Source organism: Crocuta crocuta, unplaced genomic scaffold (genome assembly GCF_008692635.1).
Source record: "Crocuta crocuta isolate KB4526 unplaced genomic scaffold, BGI_CrCroc_1.0 scaffold36, whole genome shotgun sequence".
NCBI lineage: Eukaryota > Metazoa > Chordata > Mammalia > Carnivora > Hyaenidae > Crocuta > Crocuta crocuta.
The window spans coordinates 11,697,436-11,715,978 of NW_027532203.1; the positions used below are offsets into that span (position 1 = coordinate 11,697,436).

General features: G+C 37.4%; 1 protein-coding gene across 4 annotated transcripts in view; it reads right to left on the reverse strand.

The window, feature by feature from the left end:
• POLI (DNA polymerase iota) overlaps positions 1 to 18,543 on the reverse strand; it is a 55,898-nt gene that overhangs the window by 21,112 nt on the left and 16,243 nt on the right. For 2 of the 4 annotated variants that reach the window (XM_077777578.1, XM_077777581.1), the window contains exons 1-5: positions 12,621 to 12,768; positions 11,110 to 11,220; positions 8,738 to 8,902; positions 2,855 to 3,007; positions 381 to 617 (exon numbers count right to left, since the gene is read on the reverse strand). In XM_077777578.1, coding sequence (XP_077633704.1) covers positions 381 to 617; positions 2,855 to 3,007; positions 8,738 to 8,902; positions 11,110 to 11,220; positions 12,621 to 12,768 — 814 coding nt within the window. Of the gene's footprint in view, positions 1 to 380; positions 618 to 2,854; positions 3,008 to 8,737; positions 8,903 to 11,109; positions 11,221 to 12,438; positions 12,562 to 12,620; positions 12,769 to 18,543 lie in introns of those variants that run through there. The other 2 variants (XM_077777579.1, XM_077777580.1) reach the window with 2 other exon arrangements.

Genomic DNA, 18,543 nt, shown 5'->3' on the forward strand with positions numbered 1-18,543 from the left:
CTAAATGCTTTGAAAGGTCCCTTGTACCCTAACATTTTCTATATAATCCCAAAGCAGAGTTAGTAAAAGATCAATGCCCCTTTCCAGATGCAGTGTACAGTATAAAAATATGAAGCAAGGACTGGAAATAAAGGACCATGTGTCCAGGTTCTAACTTTCATGATCATATTCAAACCACACTAAAATATAAGTAGATGCAACTAGAAAAGTACTTTCATAGATTTCCTAATCCATATTCCCTCTAGAGAACATCAGGGTTTTGGGTTTTCTCCAAGAGCCAAGTATACAGGCTCTAAAAATTAATTACATGTATCTATAATTTTTAAAATTAAAGAAATGCAGTAAAATTAATGTATACTTTTCAAATATATGTATCTTACCAGGCATCTCCTTTACATGGTTCAAGCTCTGAATGAGAACTTGAGAGCTTTCGGGTAGTAAGACTGTTTGTTGATTTGGTTTAAAAACACCAGAAACTAATTTTGCCAGTAATTTATTAGAAGCCACTCCAGCACAGCCAGTGACACCCAACTGATGATACATGGCTTCCCGCATCTCTGCTGCAATCTGAGATCCAACGAGGAGTCTGATGTGCGAGATGTCATGCAGGTTCACAGCTATAAAAACAGCCAATGTCATTTAAAGTCATACAAAAAGTTTCAATTTTCTTTTTTAGAAATGAGCTTAAAAAGGGCACAGGGCTTAACCTATATCCAATCTCATCCCCCACAACACCACCATACTGCCACCCATTTAACTCATCTCTTTTGTTCTTCATAGGAATACTGTAAAGTAAGTAAATACCAGCAGTGAATTCCAAGTGCCTGCAATAGTGCATGCATCCTGGCAGTTCTTAATGATTAACAGATTTTCTTTAATTATTTATTTTTGAGAGAGAGAGAAAGTGGAGAATGGGCAGAGAGAGAGGGAGACAGGAAATGAGCAGGCTCTGTGCTGAGAGCAGAGAGCCTGACACAGGGTTTGAACTCACAAACAGTGAGATCATGACCTGAGCCCAAGTCGGACACTTAACCGACTAAGCCACCCAGGCGCTTAATGATTAACAGGTTAAGAAATTTGATCTCTCATAAAAATTCCTACTGATGGGGCACCTGGGTAGCTCAGTGGATTAAGCATCCAACTTTGGCTCAGGGCATGATCTCACTGTTTGGGAGTTCAAGCCCCACATCGGGCTCTGTGTTGACCTTGAAGCCTGGAACCCGCTTTGGATTCTGTGTCTCCCTCCCTCTCTGCCCCTCCCCTGCTCACACTCTGCTCTCTCTCAAAAATAAACAAACATTAAAATAAATTCCTACTGATATTAGTAAGACTTTTACTCATTTTTAACTGTAAGCAAGCATAAAAGTATTACATTAATAAGAAAGCTAACATTACAGCTTTAAAGATCTGAATCAAAACTCTATATGCACTAACTAGATGTGCTACTGAAAAAAATTCTGAATCTGTACATAGTTTGAGAGATCTCTTATGAAAAGTGTAGAGAAATTATACAGAAATAAATTTTCTTGGGGGTGAAAATGGTATTAGAATTATATGAGACAGTCCTTACTCTCAGGAGTATTTATGGATGAAGTGTCATGACGTCTACAATTTACTTTTAAATGGCTCATCGATCAGCCACCAATCAACAAAAAGGGAGCAAGTAAAGGTAGCAAAATGGCAAGTGTATCTACAAGGAAGGGCATAATAAGTATTTTCACAGAACTAGTCTGTCAACTTTTCTGTAGGTTTGAAGAATTTTTTTAACAAAATCTTAAAGGAAGTATTCATGAAGAATGACATTTTCATTTTAGGATATAAAACCCAACTCTCTGTAACATGTACTAACAAATACTGAATTTGCTTTAAAACTTATTCTATTCCGTCCTTATAAGTGACAATAGAGCACAGGTACAAAAGACACATGAAAAGCTTCATGCCCTCTTCTAGAAAAGAACTGTAGCTCTACCCCCTTTTCTTCTTTAATAATAGGGAGGCTGAGAACTAGACTGGAGATTGATCAGCAGCTCTCAAAAAGGAGCATAAGAGGACACACATGCTGAGACATAGAAGCAAGAGGGTCAGGGGAAGTCTTCTACCAAAGCAGAGTTGTGTGTCTCTCTCATACACACACACACACACACACACACACACACACGTGTGGCATGATACAGAAGTCACCGGCAGTTACAATATTCACTGGGGCTTATTGAAGCTTATTTTCAAATGTAGATATCTCTGGAAATACCATCAGTCATTCACACTTTACTATGTGAAGGAGATGGACCAGTCTGCTTTTTTGCAAACAGTTGGCAAAGATTATTGAACTGACTGAATTCTGAACATGAGCTTGCAACAGATTGCAGGTAGGCCTGGACAAGCTTCCACGGGGGTTAATTCAGGAATTCAAAGAGCGACAGGAGTGTCTTGATGCCTGGGAGAATAGAAGGAACATGCAAAAGAGGCAACAAAAGACAAATTTAGTTTATCTCAAAATTTGCTTAAAGCCAGTTTTAGGAGAATAAAAATTATCCTAAAAAGTATATTATCAAGGCAACTCTTATAACCTAAAGAGGTACGACTCTTATATATGACGACACACAAACTGTGTCAGAGAAATGAAGAGTGCATGGAGCACTGAGCTACAGGTCATCAAAATCTCATTTTCTGCCTACTTAATACATAATACCTACTTTTAATCATTGTAGACAGACCCCTGAAATATGGCTTTACCTCCAACAAAAGCCGTAACATTTCCAGAAAGATAAAGTGAATTCATTAAGCTCACTGAATTCAGTGAACATTAAGAAATGTAGGTACGTTTAGCTACTAAGCAGAGGAAGAAGTCACTTACCCTGATCATTATAGACATGACCTGACACAGTCAGCACTGAAAGGTCATCGCTTTGAAGCTGCTGCAGTCTCTTCTCAACCATCTCTGTTACATCCACAAAGTTTTCATCAAATCCAAGTCTCTCAACAACTGGACTAAATTCTTCCAACAACTCTAAATTGAAATAATAGTGGTGCACAGATGTTAACTAAAGCCATAACTAAAATAGATGTTAACTATTTTATGCTTAAAAATACATCAGTTATGTTAAAAGTTCTTCACCCTTCCACAATTATCTCTTAAAAAGTCCTCAGTTAACTGGGATTTTTTTCTGTACCACATTTTGAGTAAAGGCAATATTTCCCAACAAAATAAGTCCAAAATGACATTACCTGGGCAGATGCTCATAGCAATAGATTTAGCTCAATCTCCTATACCTAAAATTTCTATACCTATACATTAAATATTAATACTTATAGCTCATTATGACTTCACAACAGTGGGTCAAAAGAATAAATTACAATCAGCCTAGAAAAGTAGAAACAAGTAATAATACATTTTACTACATTTTCCACAAGAGTTTTAAAAAGACAAAATAAAATTTAAAACTTCCAATTATTACTGAATTAAAAAGAAAAGTCACTTAATTTTCAAAATAAACTACAATGCAAGATTTTGGTCAGTCATTCCCCCAGCTTACTCCTCAAGGGTAGATATGGACCATGACTCACTGTATTTGAATGCCCACCACCTAGCACAATACCCTTACGTCAAATGCTTGCTAAATTGAAGTGAACCAAGATTTGAAATAACTTCATAAGGACAATTAATTCTTCTTTTTAAGATGAAAACTAGTAACTCTGAAATCATTGAGAATTTTCACATCTCTCTCAATCATCTACTGATGCCAGTAGGATGGCAGAATACAAATTACTAGCCTCTTCTTATCTAAAAATGCATAGGAGGGGTGCCTGGGTGGCTAGTCCATTAAGCATCTGAATTCGGTTCAGGTCATGATCTCACAGTTCGTAGGTTCGAGCCCCATATCGGGCTCTGTGCTGAAAGCTCAGAGCCTGGAGCCTGCTTCAGATTCCGTGTCTCCCTCTCTCTGCCCCTCCCCTGCTCAGGCTCTGTCTCTCTCTCTCTCCCTCAAAAATAAATAAACATTTTTTAAAAATTAAAAATGCATAGGTTCTCAAAGTCCTATAATGTGAAAACCCAAAAATAAAAGTACTATGTCATTCCAGGCAGATCACTTTTTTATACAAATACTAAACATACCTCTATTTTATTGATGCCAGCTTGATAATATCACAAGAAAACAATTAATAAAGATAACATGAGGGGCGCCTGGGTGGCTTAGTCGGTTAAGCGTCCGACTTTCGCCTAGGTCATGATCTCGCGGTTCGTGGGTTCAAGCCCCGTGTCAGGCTCTGTGCTGACTGCCAGCTCAGAGCCTGAAGCCTGTTTCAGTCTGTGACTCCCTCTCTCTCTGACCCTCCCCTGCTCATGCTGTCTCTCTCTCTCTCTCTCCTAGAAATAAATAAAACATTTTTAAAAAAATAAAAAATAAAATAAAATAAAGGTAACATGACCCAGTGACCACCAAAAATCACTTCCACTCTACCTAGAGAAAACTATTTATCTGAGACTGACAATTTTTTTGATCACATAAAAGGATTCTTTTGCATTTCGTACATCAATTTCTTCACAATTTTTTCAAAAGTATATGCTCTATAAGAAAAATGAAGGACCAGGTTTCAAGTACTAAGCAGAAAAGCAAATTAAACACAGAATCAAGCACAAAGCTGGTGAATCACCAAATATTGATTGATTATATGGGTTCTATTACTAGGTTACAGGGATAAATCACAAATCCCATTCCTGAAGTTAATAGTTTTTTCCTGTCAACTTCATAAACAATGTATTTATAAACATGAAAGGCCAAAGAGAGAAGTTTATAATTAGAGAAAAAACTAAACAAAAATATATACATATTGTAGAAAAATATGAAATAATAAGATACATTATAGATAAGTCAGAGATAAATTCAGTATAGGACTATGTATGTTCCTACTTCAACTCAGAAAACACTGAGAAAAATTAACAAAATAACTTTTCATTAATGCACAAATCATCCTTAGAATATTTTGTTAAGTTTATTTATCTTGATTTTTTTTTACATTTTTATTTCTTTTTGAGAGACAAAGCACAAGTGGGGGAGGGGCAGAAAGAGAAGGAGACACAGAATCCAAAGCAGGCTCCAGGCTCTGAGCTGTCAGCACAGAGCCTGTTACGGGGCTTGAACCCACAAACTGTGAGATCGTGACCTGAGCCGAAGTTGGACACTTAACCAACTGAGCCACCCAGGCACCCCTAAGTTTATTTATCTTGAGAGAGAGTGTGCACACGCAGGGGAGGGGCAGAGAGAAGGAGAAACAAAATCCCCAGTAGGCTCCACGCTGTCAGCATAAAGCCTGAGGCAGGACTGGATCTCAAGAATCATGAGATGGTGACCTGAGCTGAATTCAAGAGTGCAACACTCAACCAACTGAGCTACCCAGGTGCCCCCACAGAATATTTCTTGTTATTATATTAGTGTATTTTCTAAAATACCTGTTTTTAAGTAATCTTTACACTCAACATGGGACTTTAACTCACAGATCTGAGATCAAGAGTCGCATGCTCCACTGACTAAGAAGGTCAGGTGCCCCAATATTAGTGCATTTTTAATTCACTCAAAATACTTGATAAATTAAGAATCAGTATAAAAGTCAGACTTACTAACTAAATTTCCAGGATGATATTTTCATTATTAAAAGGATGAAAAGGTACAGTGGCATAAAAGTAATAAGGGGAAGACTGGTAAGTCTGACACCATAAATAAATGTAAAAAGATAAAACACAAATTGTAAATATATTTATAATACATGGATATCAAAGAGCTCATTTCCTTAAGTTCCAAAAAATGATATAAGTCAATTACAAAAAAAAAAATTAAACAATCCAAATGAAAATCAGGCCCTATAGGCTATTCACAGAAAAAAAATATATATGTAAATGACCAAAATATGAAAAGATGTTCAAACTTACTCATAAAGAAATTCAAATCAAAACAATGACTATTTTTTTTAAAATATTTTTTAATGTTTTATTTATTTCTGAGAGAGAGAGAGACAGCGTGAGAGCGTGAGGGAGGGTCAGAGAGAGAGGGAGACACACAACCAGAAGCAGGCTCCCGGCTCTGAGCTGTCAGTACAGAGCCTGATGCGGGGCTGGAACCCACAAACCGTGAGATCATGACCTGAGCCAAAGTCAGATGCTTAACCAACTGAGCCACCCAGGTGCCCTGTCTTACTACTCTTTTCACCTATCAGGCAAAATCTTTACAATTTGAGAATATGTAACACCCATATATACTAACAATGTGCTGGGAAAGCCTCAAGTGCAATTTTCAGCAGTGTTCAAAATTTTAAGTGCAAATTATCTGTGATCTAGAAATTAACCTCTAAGAATACTTACCATATGGATATCTCCATAAAAGTAGGCCCAAATTTCTATGTGAAATGTCTACCAAAGCATATATTAGGAAGAACAAAAAATTGGTAACAGCCTAATTAACAATATATCACTATCAGGAAACCATGTAATTTATCATCCAAAATAAGACATTTTTTGAATGAAAGGAGGTGCTATTAATCATCAGGTGGGGACAACAGGAATAAAGTGGGACATACTGTCTCCATATCACTAAAGGACTGGTTAAGTACAGAACAAAATACAATGTAGTACTGGGCAAGTATTGAAAAGAATGAGGAAGAGTTAGTTGAAGAGACACAACTCTATGTATAACCTCTTCTGTGTACACTAAGATTATCTTAAAATTCACATACACACAATTTTGCGTAGATATACAAGTGATATTTTCAGAGTATAGTCTTATCTTTTCTGCTTGGCTATCCCTTCTTCCCCCTTTCTCCCATTTCACCACAGTCACCTCCTCTCCAGAAGTTAACTACATTCAAAACCTAGTATATATCCTCTCGCTTCCCTTCCTATTTATATATAGGCATACATAGCTTTTACTCAACAAGGAATATCTCTCAAAATCAAACAGTATGCCACCAATGCATTCTTGTTAATGGCTACATAATATCCATCATAGAGCAGTCTTAGTTCCTTTAGCCATTCTCATCCTGATGAGCATTTGTTTTCGTTCCATATTTTTGCCAATTACAAACCATGCTACAATATTTTTGTACGTATGTTCTCATCATTTTATTTCTACTGGATAAATCCCCAGTAGTAATAAAACAGGGTTAAAAATATAATTTGTATCTTTAATTTGAAAAAACATTTCTATATTTCTTTTTAGAAGTTGTAATATTTGGGGCGCCTGGGTGGCTCAGTCAGGTAAGCATCCAACTTCGGCTCAGGTCATGGTCTCATAGTTCATGGGTTTGAGTCCCGCTTCGGGCTCTGTGCTGACAGCTCAGAGCCTGGAGCCTGCTTCAGATTCTGTGTCTCCCTCTCTCTCTGCCCCTCCCCTGCTCACGTTGTGTCTCCTTCTCTGTCTCTGTCTCTTTCTCTCTGTCTCTCAGAAATAAATAAAAAAAACATTTTTTGAGCACATCAGAGAACACGAGATGCTGGCGAGGATGTGGAGAAACGGGCACCCTCTTACACTGTTGGTGGGAATGTAAACTGGTACAGCCCCTCTGNCAAAAAAAACATTTTTTAAAAAGCTGTAATACTTTGTTTCTACTTTTTCTCACATTATTTTTTGCAAGTATGATGGACATAAAATAATATCTTACTAATTCAAATTTCCTGAGCCACTAATGAATTTGAATATTCTTTTTTCACATAATTGTAGACACTGGGTTTGTTCGTTTTGTCAATTGCCTATCCATATCTTTTGTTCATTTTTCTTAAGTTATCTTTTTCTTGTAAATTTGTAAGGGCTTTTTGGATATTATACTTAATGCTTTCATCTGAAAATTGCTACAATTAATAAAAGAACAAGCAAAAACAACAGCAGAAAAGATAAATACTGGTTCTTATATATTTTTAAATTACATATATTTGCAATATGCCAGTACAAATATATTTCATATTTCCTATAATTTACTAAAACTGTAAGATTCAAACGTAAACCTTAGTATGGAGGAGTTTGCCTATATTGTAATATTTAGTATACATATAAAATCCAAGAAAAAATTAAGATACTCATTATTTTTGCTAATAGTTCTTAAAAATCAGCTTTTAATTATGTTAATCAAACATTACAGAAGCCTCCCCCAACTATTACCACATGAGAGTACAGCATATTCATAATTCATTTAAACTTGGTTTTAAGGGCACCTAGGTGGCTCAGTCAGGTAAGCATCCGACTTCGGCTCAGGTCATGACCTCACCACTGGTGGGTTCGAGCCCCACATAAGGCTCTGTGTTAATGGTGCAGAGCCTGCTTGGTATTCTGTCTTTCCTTCTCTCTACCCCTCCCAGGCCTGTGCACTGGCTTACACTCACACACACTCTCTCTCTCTCTCTCCAAATTAAATTAAAATTTTAAAAAATGTTTTACTTTCTTTGGTATGTCTTTCCATTTTCTCATGTCCAATTTTTGCTTTACATTTTTTTCCTCACATTTTTATAAACACCAATCACAAAAAACTCCGAATTTCTTACAACTATACATTTTCTGTCAAGTGTCAAGATTACTCATAACATAAAAAGCCATCCTCTTATACAAAATATTTTTTAAAGCAGGAAAGACCCAAAATAAAAGTTATTACCAAAGAGGAAAGTGATTTATGGCATTTTATTTATTAAAAGATTCATGTAGTGAAAGGACATCTTATATACAAATTAATGCTGAAAGGATATTGCCCATATCTGTACCTGTAACTTTATATGACATCTCTCTGTAACGTGTCAAGTCTTCTCCATTAACTAATACCAGCTGTGGACATTTTTCTTTTGCATCTCTGACATTCATAAGTTTCTTAACTCCAAGTTTTCTAGCTTCATAGTTGCAGGTAACCACCAAATATTTCTGCTGAACCCCTATAAAAAGTAAATATTCTTGAGAAAACTGAGCAGGATTAAAAGATCATCTTAAAATATAATTTACTAATTCCATAATTTTAAATTGTATTGCAATCTATTCTGATTAAAACTAAAAAGTCCTATTTAGTTAAAAAGTACAGCCTCCATTCGTCAGGTTCTATGAAGTAAAATTAACAGAAATTATCGTAAATCAGTATATTCTCAGGGCACCTGGGTGGCTCAGTTAGTTAGGCACCTGACTCTTGATTTCAGCTCAGGTTATAATCTCGCAAACTGTGAGATCGAGCTCCACATTGGGCTCTACGCTGACAGCACAGAGCCTGCTTGGGATTCTCTCTCTCCCTCTCTCCCTCTCTGCACCCCTCCTCACTCTCTCTCTCCCTCAAAATAAATAAACATTTAAAAAATAAAAATAAATCACTATCTTCTCTGGAGTCTTCAGCAAAAAGATATAAGGAAAATCCTTCTCAGAATTTTTTTCCAGACAATATGAAACCAAATTAATTTATACTGAATTAACTCTTTATATAGGTCTAGGTTATGCTTCACCAAAAAATAAAGCAGATGAAAATAACTGAGTACAATTACTGGTTTCTGCTAGAAAAACTTTCCAATGAATATAAAGCAACATTCTATTGTAAGTGGCAACCTACAAGCATGAAGGATCTTTTCCCAATAAATGTTGTAATTATTGAACTGTTCCCCAGAAAAGATTAGACAGTGAGGCATCATTGATGGGTCTACTCCTTATCAAAAATGATTAAATTATGATCATCTACAGACTACACAAATTCTCGTTTACTAGTGGTGGCTTAAGATTGCGGAAATTACTTTTCTCTTTACACAAGCTGACTATTTGTCTACCACTGTAAAGGTAATGGTCATCTAACATATGGAAAACACAACCATGTAGAAGAAAAAAAAAGGTTATGTCCACTCCACCAACGTAAGACATTTGTTTCTAAAACTTTGATATTATAAACAAAGCAAAGAAACGTTATTTCACATAAAGATTTTTGAGATATCAGATTAACTACTCCAAAATAGAATCTCTGAGCCAAAAGGAGTAATTTAAGATTCATCAGTGAACTACATAAGAATCAGACTGGTAAATTCCTTAACTAAAATATAGTCTCCTAATACAGAATTCAATTACATGGACTCACCACTATATGTCCCTAGCCCAAGTTAAATAGTCACATATTTTGTTGAGTATAACTGAAAGACTACTTTTGCTTTCTCCCAAAAACTTTCAGCATCAATTTCTCACTTTGAGATAAACACTCATCTCTGTGTCTTGATTATACAATACCTTTTTATTAAGCATTACCTACACAGCATCTTATGTTACACTGCTAGTAATTAGAAATGACTTTAGTAGAAAATTTGTATCTCCTAACCCCAACTCCTTGACACGCTAAGAATGAACGATTAACCCTTCAGGATTAATCTTAGACTGGTATTGGCATACCAAAAATTAGTCATTCCCTTGTTCTTCTTTAGTAAATCAACTAGGCTGGGTTGAATTGGGATTCATCAAAAACAAACTAGGCACGAGAGGTTTGCTGCAGGTCAACCAGAATTGCTCTTTACACCTAAACTAAAAGATACATTCTTACTACATGCATAAAAGAAATTTTTGGAAATTTAAATGACTTTTCCAATTTAAGACATACATGTAATAGAAATGTTAAAACAAGCCAACATATACAAGTAAATCCTCAATGCAAAATTCCTCTTTGCCTTTTATTTAAAAAGATACCTGCGTTTTTATGGAAAACTTACATTCTATACGCCTCAAGTATTTAGGGTTCTGTTCAAAATTCAACTATTTTGTCACATTACACAATTCAAGAGTCAAATCAAAAGAAGGTTGGATAGACGAAAATGTCCATTAGAATGTAATAAGACATTTTTGAATTTCAGCCATTGAGAAAAAGCCTAGTGGCTTATTATGGTCTTTCTGTTTATGTGTTCAGTTGGCTATATACACTACTTGTGTAAAATTTATTATTTTCATCATTTATTAAATGAGGCTTATGTATATTTTACACCTACTAGTGAAGCAAAGTCTACTGTACATAAAGCACCTTAAGAACTGCTCCCAAAATCTTTAATATGGTTAATGAATCAGAATATAATCAACATAAATGTGTGTTAATACTCTCATACGAAATGAAAATATTATCAATGTCCAGAATTACCTAAAGGTTTGCCCTTCAGTTCCGGATTTGATATCATTTCCACCTGTGCATAAAAGCAATCCAGATCCACATGTACTATTACTCTGGATGAAGAACCTCCTTCTGGCACCACTTGACCATGAACCAATGCACAATATGCAAAGAAATAGAAAAATATATTCAGGCTGCTTATCATCTCTGAGCAATTGGCAACTCTTTAAAACATGGTAACTGAGATGGAAAAATGCAGAATGATTTTACGTTTTTTCCTAGATTTATGTGTCAAAGCATCTAAAAATTATGGGCATGAGAGAAACTGCATCCACAGAAGGCTCTTCAGTCCTGTCACTTAGTACGTCTTCCTGTACCGTATTTTTCTCAGGCTAGAAATAAGTCCTGGGGCAGGGTGGGTGGGAACCATATGGAAGATGAAACAGGTAATCCTATCCCCTGGAAATTTATAATAAAATTTAGATTAATTGTAAGGGGTAGGTAAGTTTAAACGCTGATTGCAACCAACTTAAAAATTATCCTAAGTGGCATGTTCTTAAATAACAAAATAAACAAACAAAAAGAAACGTTAAATACAAAAGGGCAGAAGCCAGACCTAAGGGTTCCAGTGGACTTTATCTAGCACCCGTATGAGAGCAGGATTATCTAGTTCAATGCTGAATCCCCAGTATCTAGGACAGGGCCCGGCATGTTAACAGACTACCAATAAATAGTCGCTAAATTAAAAGAATGAGTAAATATTTCTTGAATTTTAAGAAGTAGCTCATGTCATGCGGTGAGGAGGGGAGGGGGGATAAGAGAGGGGAAATTCCAGCCCGTAACCAAGTAAAAACAAGGCAGGCTAAGGGCAGTGTGGTATTCCCGTCTGGATTCTGGAACAGAAAGTTTAGTGGAAAAAACTGGCAACATCTGTATAGCGTTTGTACTTTAGTTAACACTATCCGGAACCATGTACGATGAGTGATATAAGATATTAACAGAAGGGAAAGTCGCTTCTGCAACTTCTGTAAGTCTAAAATTATTCCAAAAATTAAAAGTTAAACGGGGGGGTGGGGGGAGGGAAGGTTTAAGGAAGAGCCTTGGCCCCAGGCCCTGGGTTGGGCAGTACAAGGTAGAGCCGTTGTACTTCCAGAGGCTGGAAGTGGGTCATCGGAGAGACGGCCACCGCACATGTGCCTCGTCTTCCGTTCCAAGCCAAGCTTCAGCCCCAACCTCTGCCAAGTGGGCGACAAGATTCTCTACGTTGGCAACCTTACTCAGCCCGGGCGCCCCCTCGGCATTCACTGGCTAATCGCGAGATCACAAATGCACCCTGGAATAACAAACTGACACGCCCACCCTATCCTATTAGGCGAAATCATCCCTTTCGGATCCTTAGCTGTAAAACAGCAGGTAGCGAAGGGCAGCCCTCTCTACCAAGCCGGAAAAACGAAAAGAACAGAGCGAGGCAGCGACTGTCGCGCCCCAACGGTCGCCTCCGCCTCCCCTCAGCCTCCGCCCGCCCCGCCCATCTCATTTACACCAAGGGAGGCCGCCGGGCTCCTCAGGCACCGGCGCACCGGGCGAGCACCCGGCCTTCCCCGCCTCCGCCCGCTCCATGGCCTTAGCCGCGTCCTCTTCGTCGTCGCAGCCGGCTTCCTCCCCTGGCTCCGCCCCCAGCTTTTCCATCCCGCCGCGGCCAACGGCAGCGCTGCTTCCGGCCGCTTCCGCCCCGTCTCCAGGGAAACCAGGGGCCGACCGCCCCCAGTCGCTTCGGCCTTCGCGCCTGCGCATCCCGGGCCGACCAGCCACTTGCCCGGACGCGCGCGCGGGCTGGGAATCGTTTGGTCCCACGTGCTGAGGTTACTTCTCGCCCGGTTGAGGCCGGAAGCGAGGGATTACAGTCACAAACAGCTTTTTTTTTTTTTTTTCTTGAGGTCTTTGGAATTAATGTCATACCACAAGTTTTAACTTCTTTTTAACTCAGAGGTAGCCCTGTTCTACCAGTTATAACTGTTAGCAAAATTGGTAACATTTAGACACTGAATGATTTGTGGTGATGGAAGGTAGGAAAAAGGGAGGGAATTATGGGAAGAGCAAGGCGGCCCTGTGAACTAACATGATTAACAAGTTTATTAAATATTGTTGCACTTTGTTCGTTGTTTGATTCAAAGACACTGTGACAGATTGGATCCCTGAATTCTTAATCATCTAAAGTGAATAGGCTCGCGATACATGAATTTTGGAATCAGATAAAATTTCCAAGCCAGAGCCTCCAAACTTTCTAACTTTGTGACTTTGGGCACGTTACATAACTGCCCTGAGCTAGTTTCTCCACTGTTGAAAAAAAAACAAAAACAAAAACAAGTCTTGAGTGTCTAGAGATTAAATAAGTGAATGAAAACTAACATACAGTTTAGTATTCCAATGTGTGTAAAACACCCGACACACGGAAGGTGCTCAGTATATGTTAGTTTTCTTTGCCTCTCTTAAGATGTTTATGTGCGTGCGTGCGTGTTTTTCCAAAAGAGGAAATTTGGAAATTTTTCTGTGTGTGTGTGTATACACATATTTATACATATATTTACACATACATTTTGCTTTTTTTATTTTTTACAGGATTTCGATCTTATAAGTAGGATGTGAAAACCTTGACAAACCGTTTAAAAGAGATACTGCTGCATCCTTAAAGAATAATGGGAGAGAACTGAAGCTCAGTGGTTTGGAAACCAAGTCTTCTTCCTTGGGGATTTTACTCTTAGGCACCTGGATCAGTTCTCTAAAACTCTCCAGTGTAAGATCTAAAATATTTAGAGCTATGCTGCTTTCTTTGTGAATACCGTTTTATAACTGTGGATAAAGAGCTTTTCAATTAAGTGCCTTGTGGGCCCTGAAGTGCCTCTTGGGCTATCATCAAGGGTCCAATTACTTATTGACAACAAAGGTATTTTTTTAATTCCCCCATGTTGAGAATGATACAAACCTCTGAAATACCATAGCAGATTAAAATACCTCCTTTATAACAGCTCTAGGCTCACTAACACTCAACAGCTTGAGTAAAAGTGAGCCAGCATTGAAAAACAGCACACACAATCAAGTCCTATCTGGTTAGTCACATTTATTTTCCTGTCAATTGTCAGACTGAAGAGGGGCTTTTAATTTAGTAGAATAGATCAATGGAACCTCAAAAGCCTCAAGGAGGGCTGGTGCTTTTCTTTTTAACTTTTTAAAATTTATTTATTTTTTAATTTATTTAACATTTATTCGTTTTTGAGAGACACAGAGAGTTAGCGGTGGAGGGGCAGAGAGAGAGGGAGACATAGAATCTGAAGCAGTCTCCAGGCTCTGAGCTGTCAGCACAGAGCCCAACCTGGGGCTCCAGCTCACAGTCCGGGAGATCATGACCTGAGTCAAAGTCAGACTTTTAACCGACTCAGCTCCCCAGGCACCCCAGGGCTGGCTTTTTGAGTGTACAACTTATATAATAACACAGAGAGAGCCCTGTGCTTAGAAGGCCTGTCACTTGGTTTAGTATTCTTGTTGTCATCTTGAAATTCTTAATAATATTTGAGCAAAGGAGCACTCATTTTTATTGTGCGTTAGACCTCACAAATTATTTAGCTGGTGCTAGGGACAAATAAGGGAAGTGGCATAGAAATGACATTAATAAAACATCTCTATCTCAGGCATAGGGCTAAGAACTTCAAACAGTTGATGTCACTCAACATGCCTTAGAGGGTAGGTATCATCATTCTTATTTTACCAAAAATGAAACAGGCCTGTAGAGACTAAGGTATTTACTCAAGATTATGAATCTAGTAATGTTAAATCCACTTGTCAGAGTTTTCTATAGAGAAGGATTTGTTAATAATGTTTCTTCCATAGAGGAAGTCATTCCCTCCATCTTCCTTGGTGCTTCAAACATCAGCTAACTTGAAGTAGGGAGAATAAACATCCCTTGAATGTATTAAGAGGCATAAAAACACAATTTATATGAGCTAATATGTGTTCCTTTGTTGAGGAATGAGTTAGGAAGTGCTATATTTTATTTTTTTATTTTTATTTTATTTTATTTATTTTATTTTTTATTTATATTTTTTATTTTTATATTATATTATTTTATTTTTATTTATATTTATTTTACTTTATTTATATTTTATTCTATAAATCCTTTCCACTATTTTAATCAGCTGTAATTTCAGCTAATATGTAATAAACATATTGAACCTAGATCACAATTGCATATTTAAGTGCAAAATGAGTGAACTCCAAGGCAGAATAAATGTATTTAATTAAATAAAATTATGGTTGAAATAATATTCATGGGGGAGCCTAGGGTTGCAGAGTGTGACTAGAAGATTTAAAAAAAAAAAACTGGGGACATTTGCAAGCTTCAGAAGTCAAGACACTGTGAACTTATGTACATTATAAGTGACAAGCATGAACACCCACGTCAGGGATGGGTGGGAAAGTTACCAATGCCTGTTTCTCTCCTCTTAGCCAAATACATACATACAGCTCAAAGGGAAAACTCTAGACAATATTCAAGGGCTTTGACATGAAGAGTGTGAAGGTTTGTGAGTGTCTGTATTTTATGTTGGTGGGGACTGAGGTACATAGAAGTTGACTGGAGGGCCAAAAGAACAATTTGCCTTGGCAAAAGGCACAAAGAATTTGGTTTTGTAAGGTTTGTAGCCTAGTACAGTGTTTCTCAATTGGTATTGATTTTGTCTGCTAGGAGATATCTGGCAATACCTTGGAGATATTTTGGTGGTCATGTCTGAGGAATTGGAGCTCTGCACTACTGACATCTAGTGCGGAGAGGCCAAGGACATTGTTGAACATCCTACAATGCACGGGACAGCCCTCCACAATAAAGAACTATCCAACCCGAAGTGTCAGTTGGATTGAGGTTGGGCACTCTGGCCCACTAGTAGCATTTATACTATCCTGTTCCCACTCTCTCCTCAGCTTCGTGTCCCCAGCTGTAGTGAAGAATTGATCTTCATATAGGTGCTTTTAATTATAAATGGACATTTTTAGAGGAAGGGGAGTATACGAGAGGGAGACAAGTATTATTTAATTGCTTTTCATTGTGGGAATTTACATTCTGAGGTTAAAAACAAATGCATTTGCTAGAAAAGAGATTTAAGAAAAATATCTATGTGTTTATGGAACTTGTGAGTTGCCCCTTGGGTGAAAGGCTGATGAGTCAGAAATAATTTATAAGGCTTAGAAGCTAAAACCAGAGAACACATAAAGGCTTCAGATGGTTGAAAGCAAACTATAATTATGACACGCTGTTGTACAATGTGCATGTCATGCAGTATTTACTTAACTTTCATCCAAGGATCTCAAACCCTTTGCCTGAAAACTTTAATTGTCGTGAAGAACCTTCTTCTCTCTCTCTTTCCCTCTTTCTCTGTCTCTGTCTCTCTCTCTCTCTCTGTACATCCCATTGCCCCCCAAAGCTGCAGTTTCAATTTTTCTCTGTGTAACCTAAAAATATTTGCTTCATACCATGTGATTGTGGCTATGAGAAGGTATAAGAGGCTGGCGTTTTTCTAACAGCTTCTCTTTGCTTTGACCTTTCTTTGTGGTTCTGTAGAAGTCTGATGAAAAGCCTGCGTAGTTGTTTTAGTAATGACATTTAGAACATTGCATGTTAGGTTGTGCTCAGTGGACCTTGCTTTGTCATTCTGGAGAGATGGGGACCAATGTGATCACAATACAAGTCATTTGGTCCTTGTTTATAAATAAAGTCTGCAAACTTCAGCCACCAAGGGAAAGAGAATTACTGGAGATCATATAGAAAATGCAAGCCGATTAAAATAGGTCAGGTTTACTATATTAAACTGATAAACACATGCTTTAATGTAATCATTTTTTAAAAAGAAACCCATTTTCCTGATTGCAAAAGTAATTCATGATTATTATGGAGAATTTGGAAAATCTAGAAAGGAGATAAGAAGAAAATGGAAATAACCCATAATAATCCATAATTTGGGTGCTCAGAGATAATCATGCTTTAATAGTCTTTTCATAAAGCACAAGTTAAGTTTCTTTTTATTTCACAAATATATTTCTGCATCTATTTCTTTACCAAACCACAAAAACCGCTGTGGGGTACATTGCCGGAATAAATGATCTAGAAAAACCTTTATACATTTACTTGTTTTTTTGATGTTAATTTGAAGGAAATGAATAAATATGGTCTCAGCATCATCTTGGAAATATTAATAATTTTAGTTTAATCAATAATCTCCATGTTTTTCGTTTGAGTTTAATATAAACTCAAAAAGGAAAATAACAATTATATGTATAGGACTTATTTTTTAAAGTTGATTCAAAGACTTCATTAAAGTATCTATCAGTCCTAAAAGTACTGCTTGTGCCCCTGATTTAAAAAAATATTTTTTTTCTTCTCATCCATTGTTTAAGATATTCTAGTAAAACAAGAAATATAAGGTATAAAGTGAAAAACCCTCTATAATCCCCGCTGCACTTTGATATAACCATTGTTAACAGAGTTTACTACTCACAATATATAGATATACTGGATCTGAACTTTTCTTGTAATGCTTAGTATAGGGTAGACATAGTGATAATCATTTCTAATTTATATGAGTGGGCTCGTACCATACAAATTTTCTGCGCCTTGTTTTTTTAATTAGTGTCTCTTGAACATCTTTCATTTTCCATGCACAAAAATATACTGTATTCTTTTTAGTGGCTCCATTGTTTTACAATTCCATATCTATGGACACTTATTTCTAATTTTTTTGCTGCAGTAAACGTCTTTGTACATACACCTTTGTGCCCTTCGTCAGGAGTTTGATCCCACCCTTCCCTCGGACAAATCTAACCCAAAAGTCTAGTAAGAACGTTATCCTTATTTTGTTAAATTAATAAAACAACATGTGAAAGGAGATCATGATAGGTGAAGCCCGTCAGTTCTACCTCCAGAGGTGCTCTCAAATCCTCCACTGCTCTGCATTCACATCAACGCACTCTGTGTCCGGTCTCATATGGTCATCCCTGGCTTAGCCTAATGTCTGCCTCTTACCATCTGTGAGCCCTATAATGATCTTTTAATCTGTAATTTCATTTTCCTGCTAAGAACCTTTCAAAGGCTTCCCACAACCTTTAGAGTAAAATTCAAACCCCTTTCTTGCCATGGTCCTCAAGGCCCCATTGGGACACACTTGACCTTTTCATCCCTACTTCTTCTCATAGCAGTTTATCATTTTCCCTTGAACTCGGGCCCCACCAAACCCCTTTCTATTCTGGGGATATGTGTTAGTCTGCAGTCAGCAAGCTGGAGATCCAGGAGAGCTGGTGATACTGTTCTAGTCTGAGCCCAAAGGCCCGAGAACCGGGAGAGCCAACGGTGTAAATGCCAGTTTGAGTCCAACTCTGAAAGCAGTAGACCAATGTCCCAGCTCTAGGACAGTCAGGCAGAGA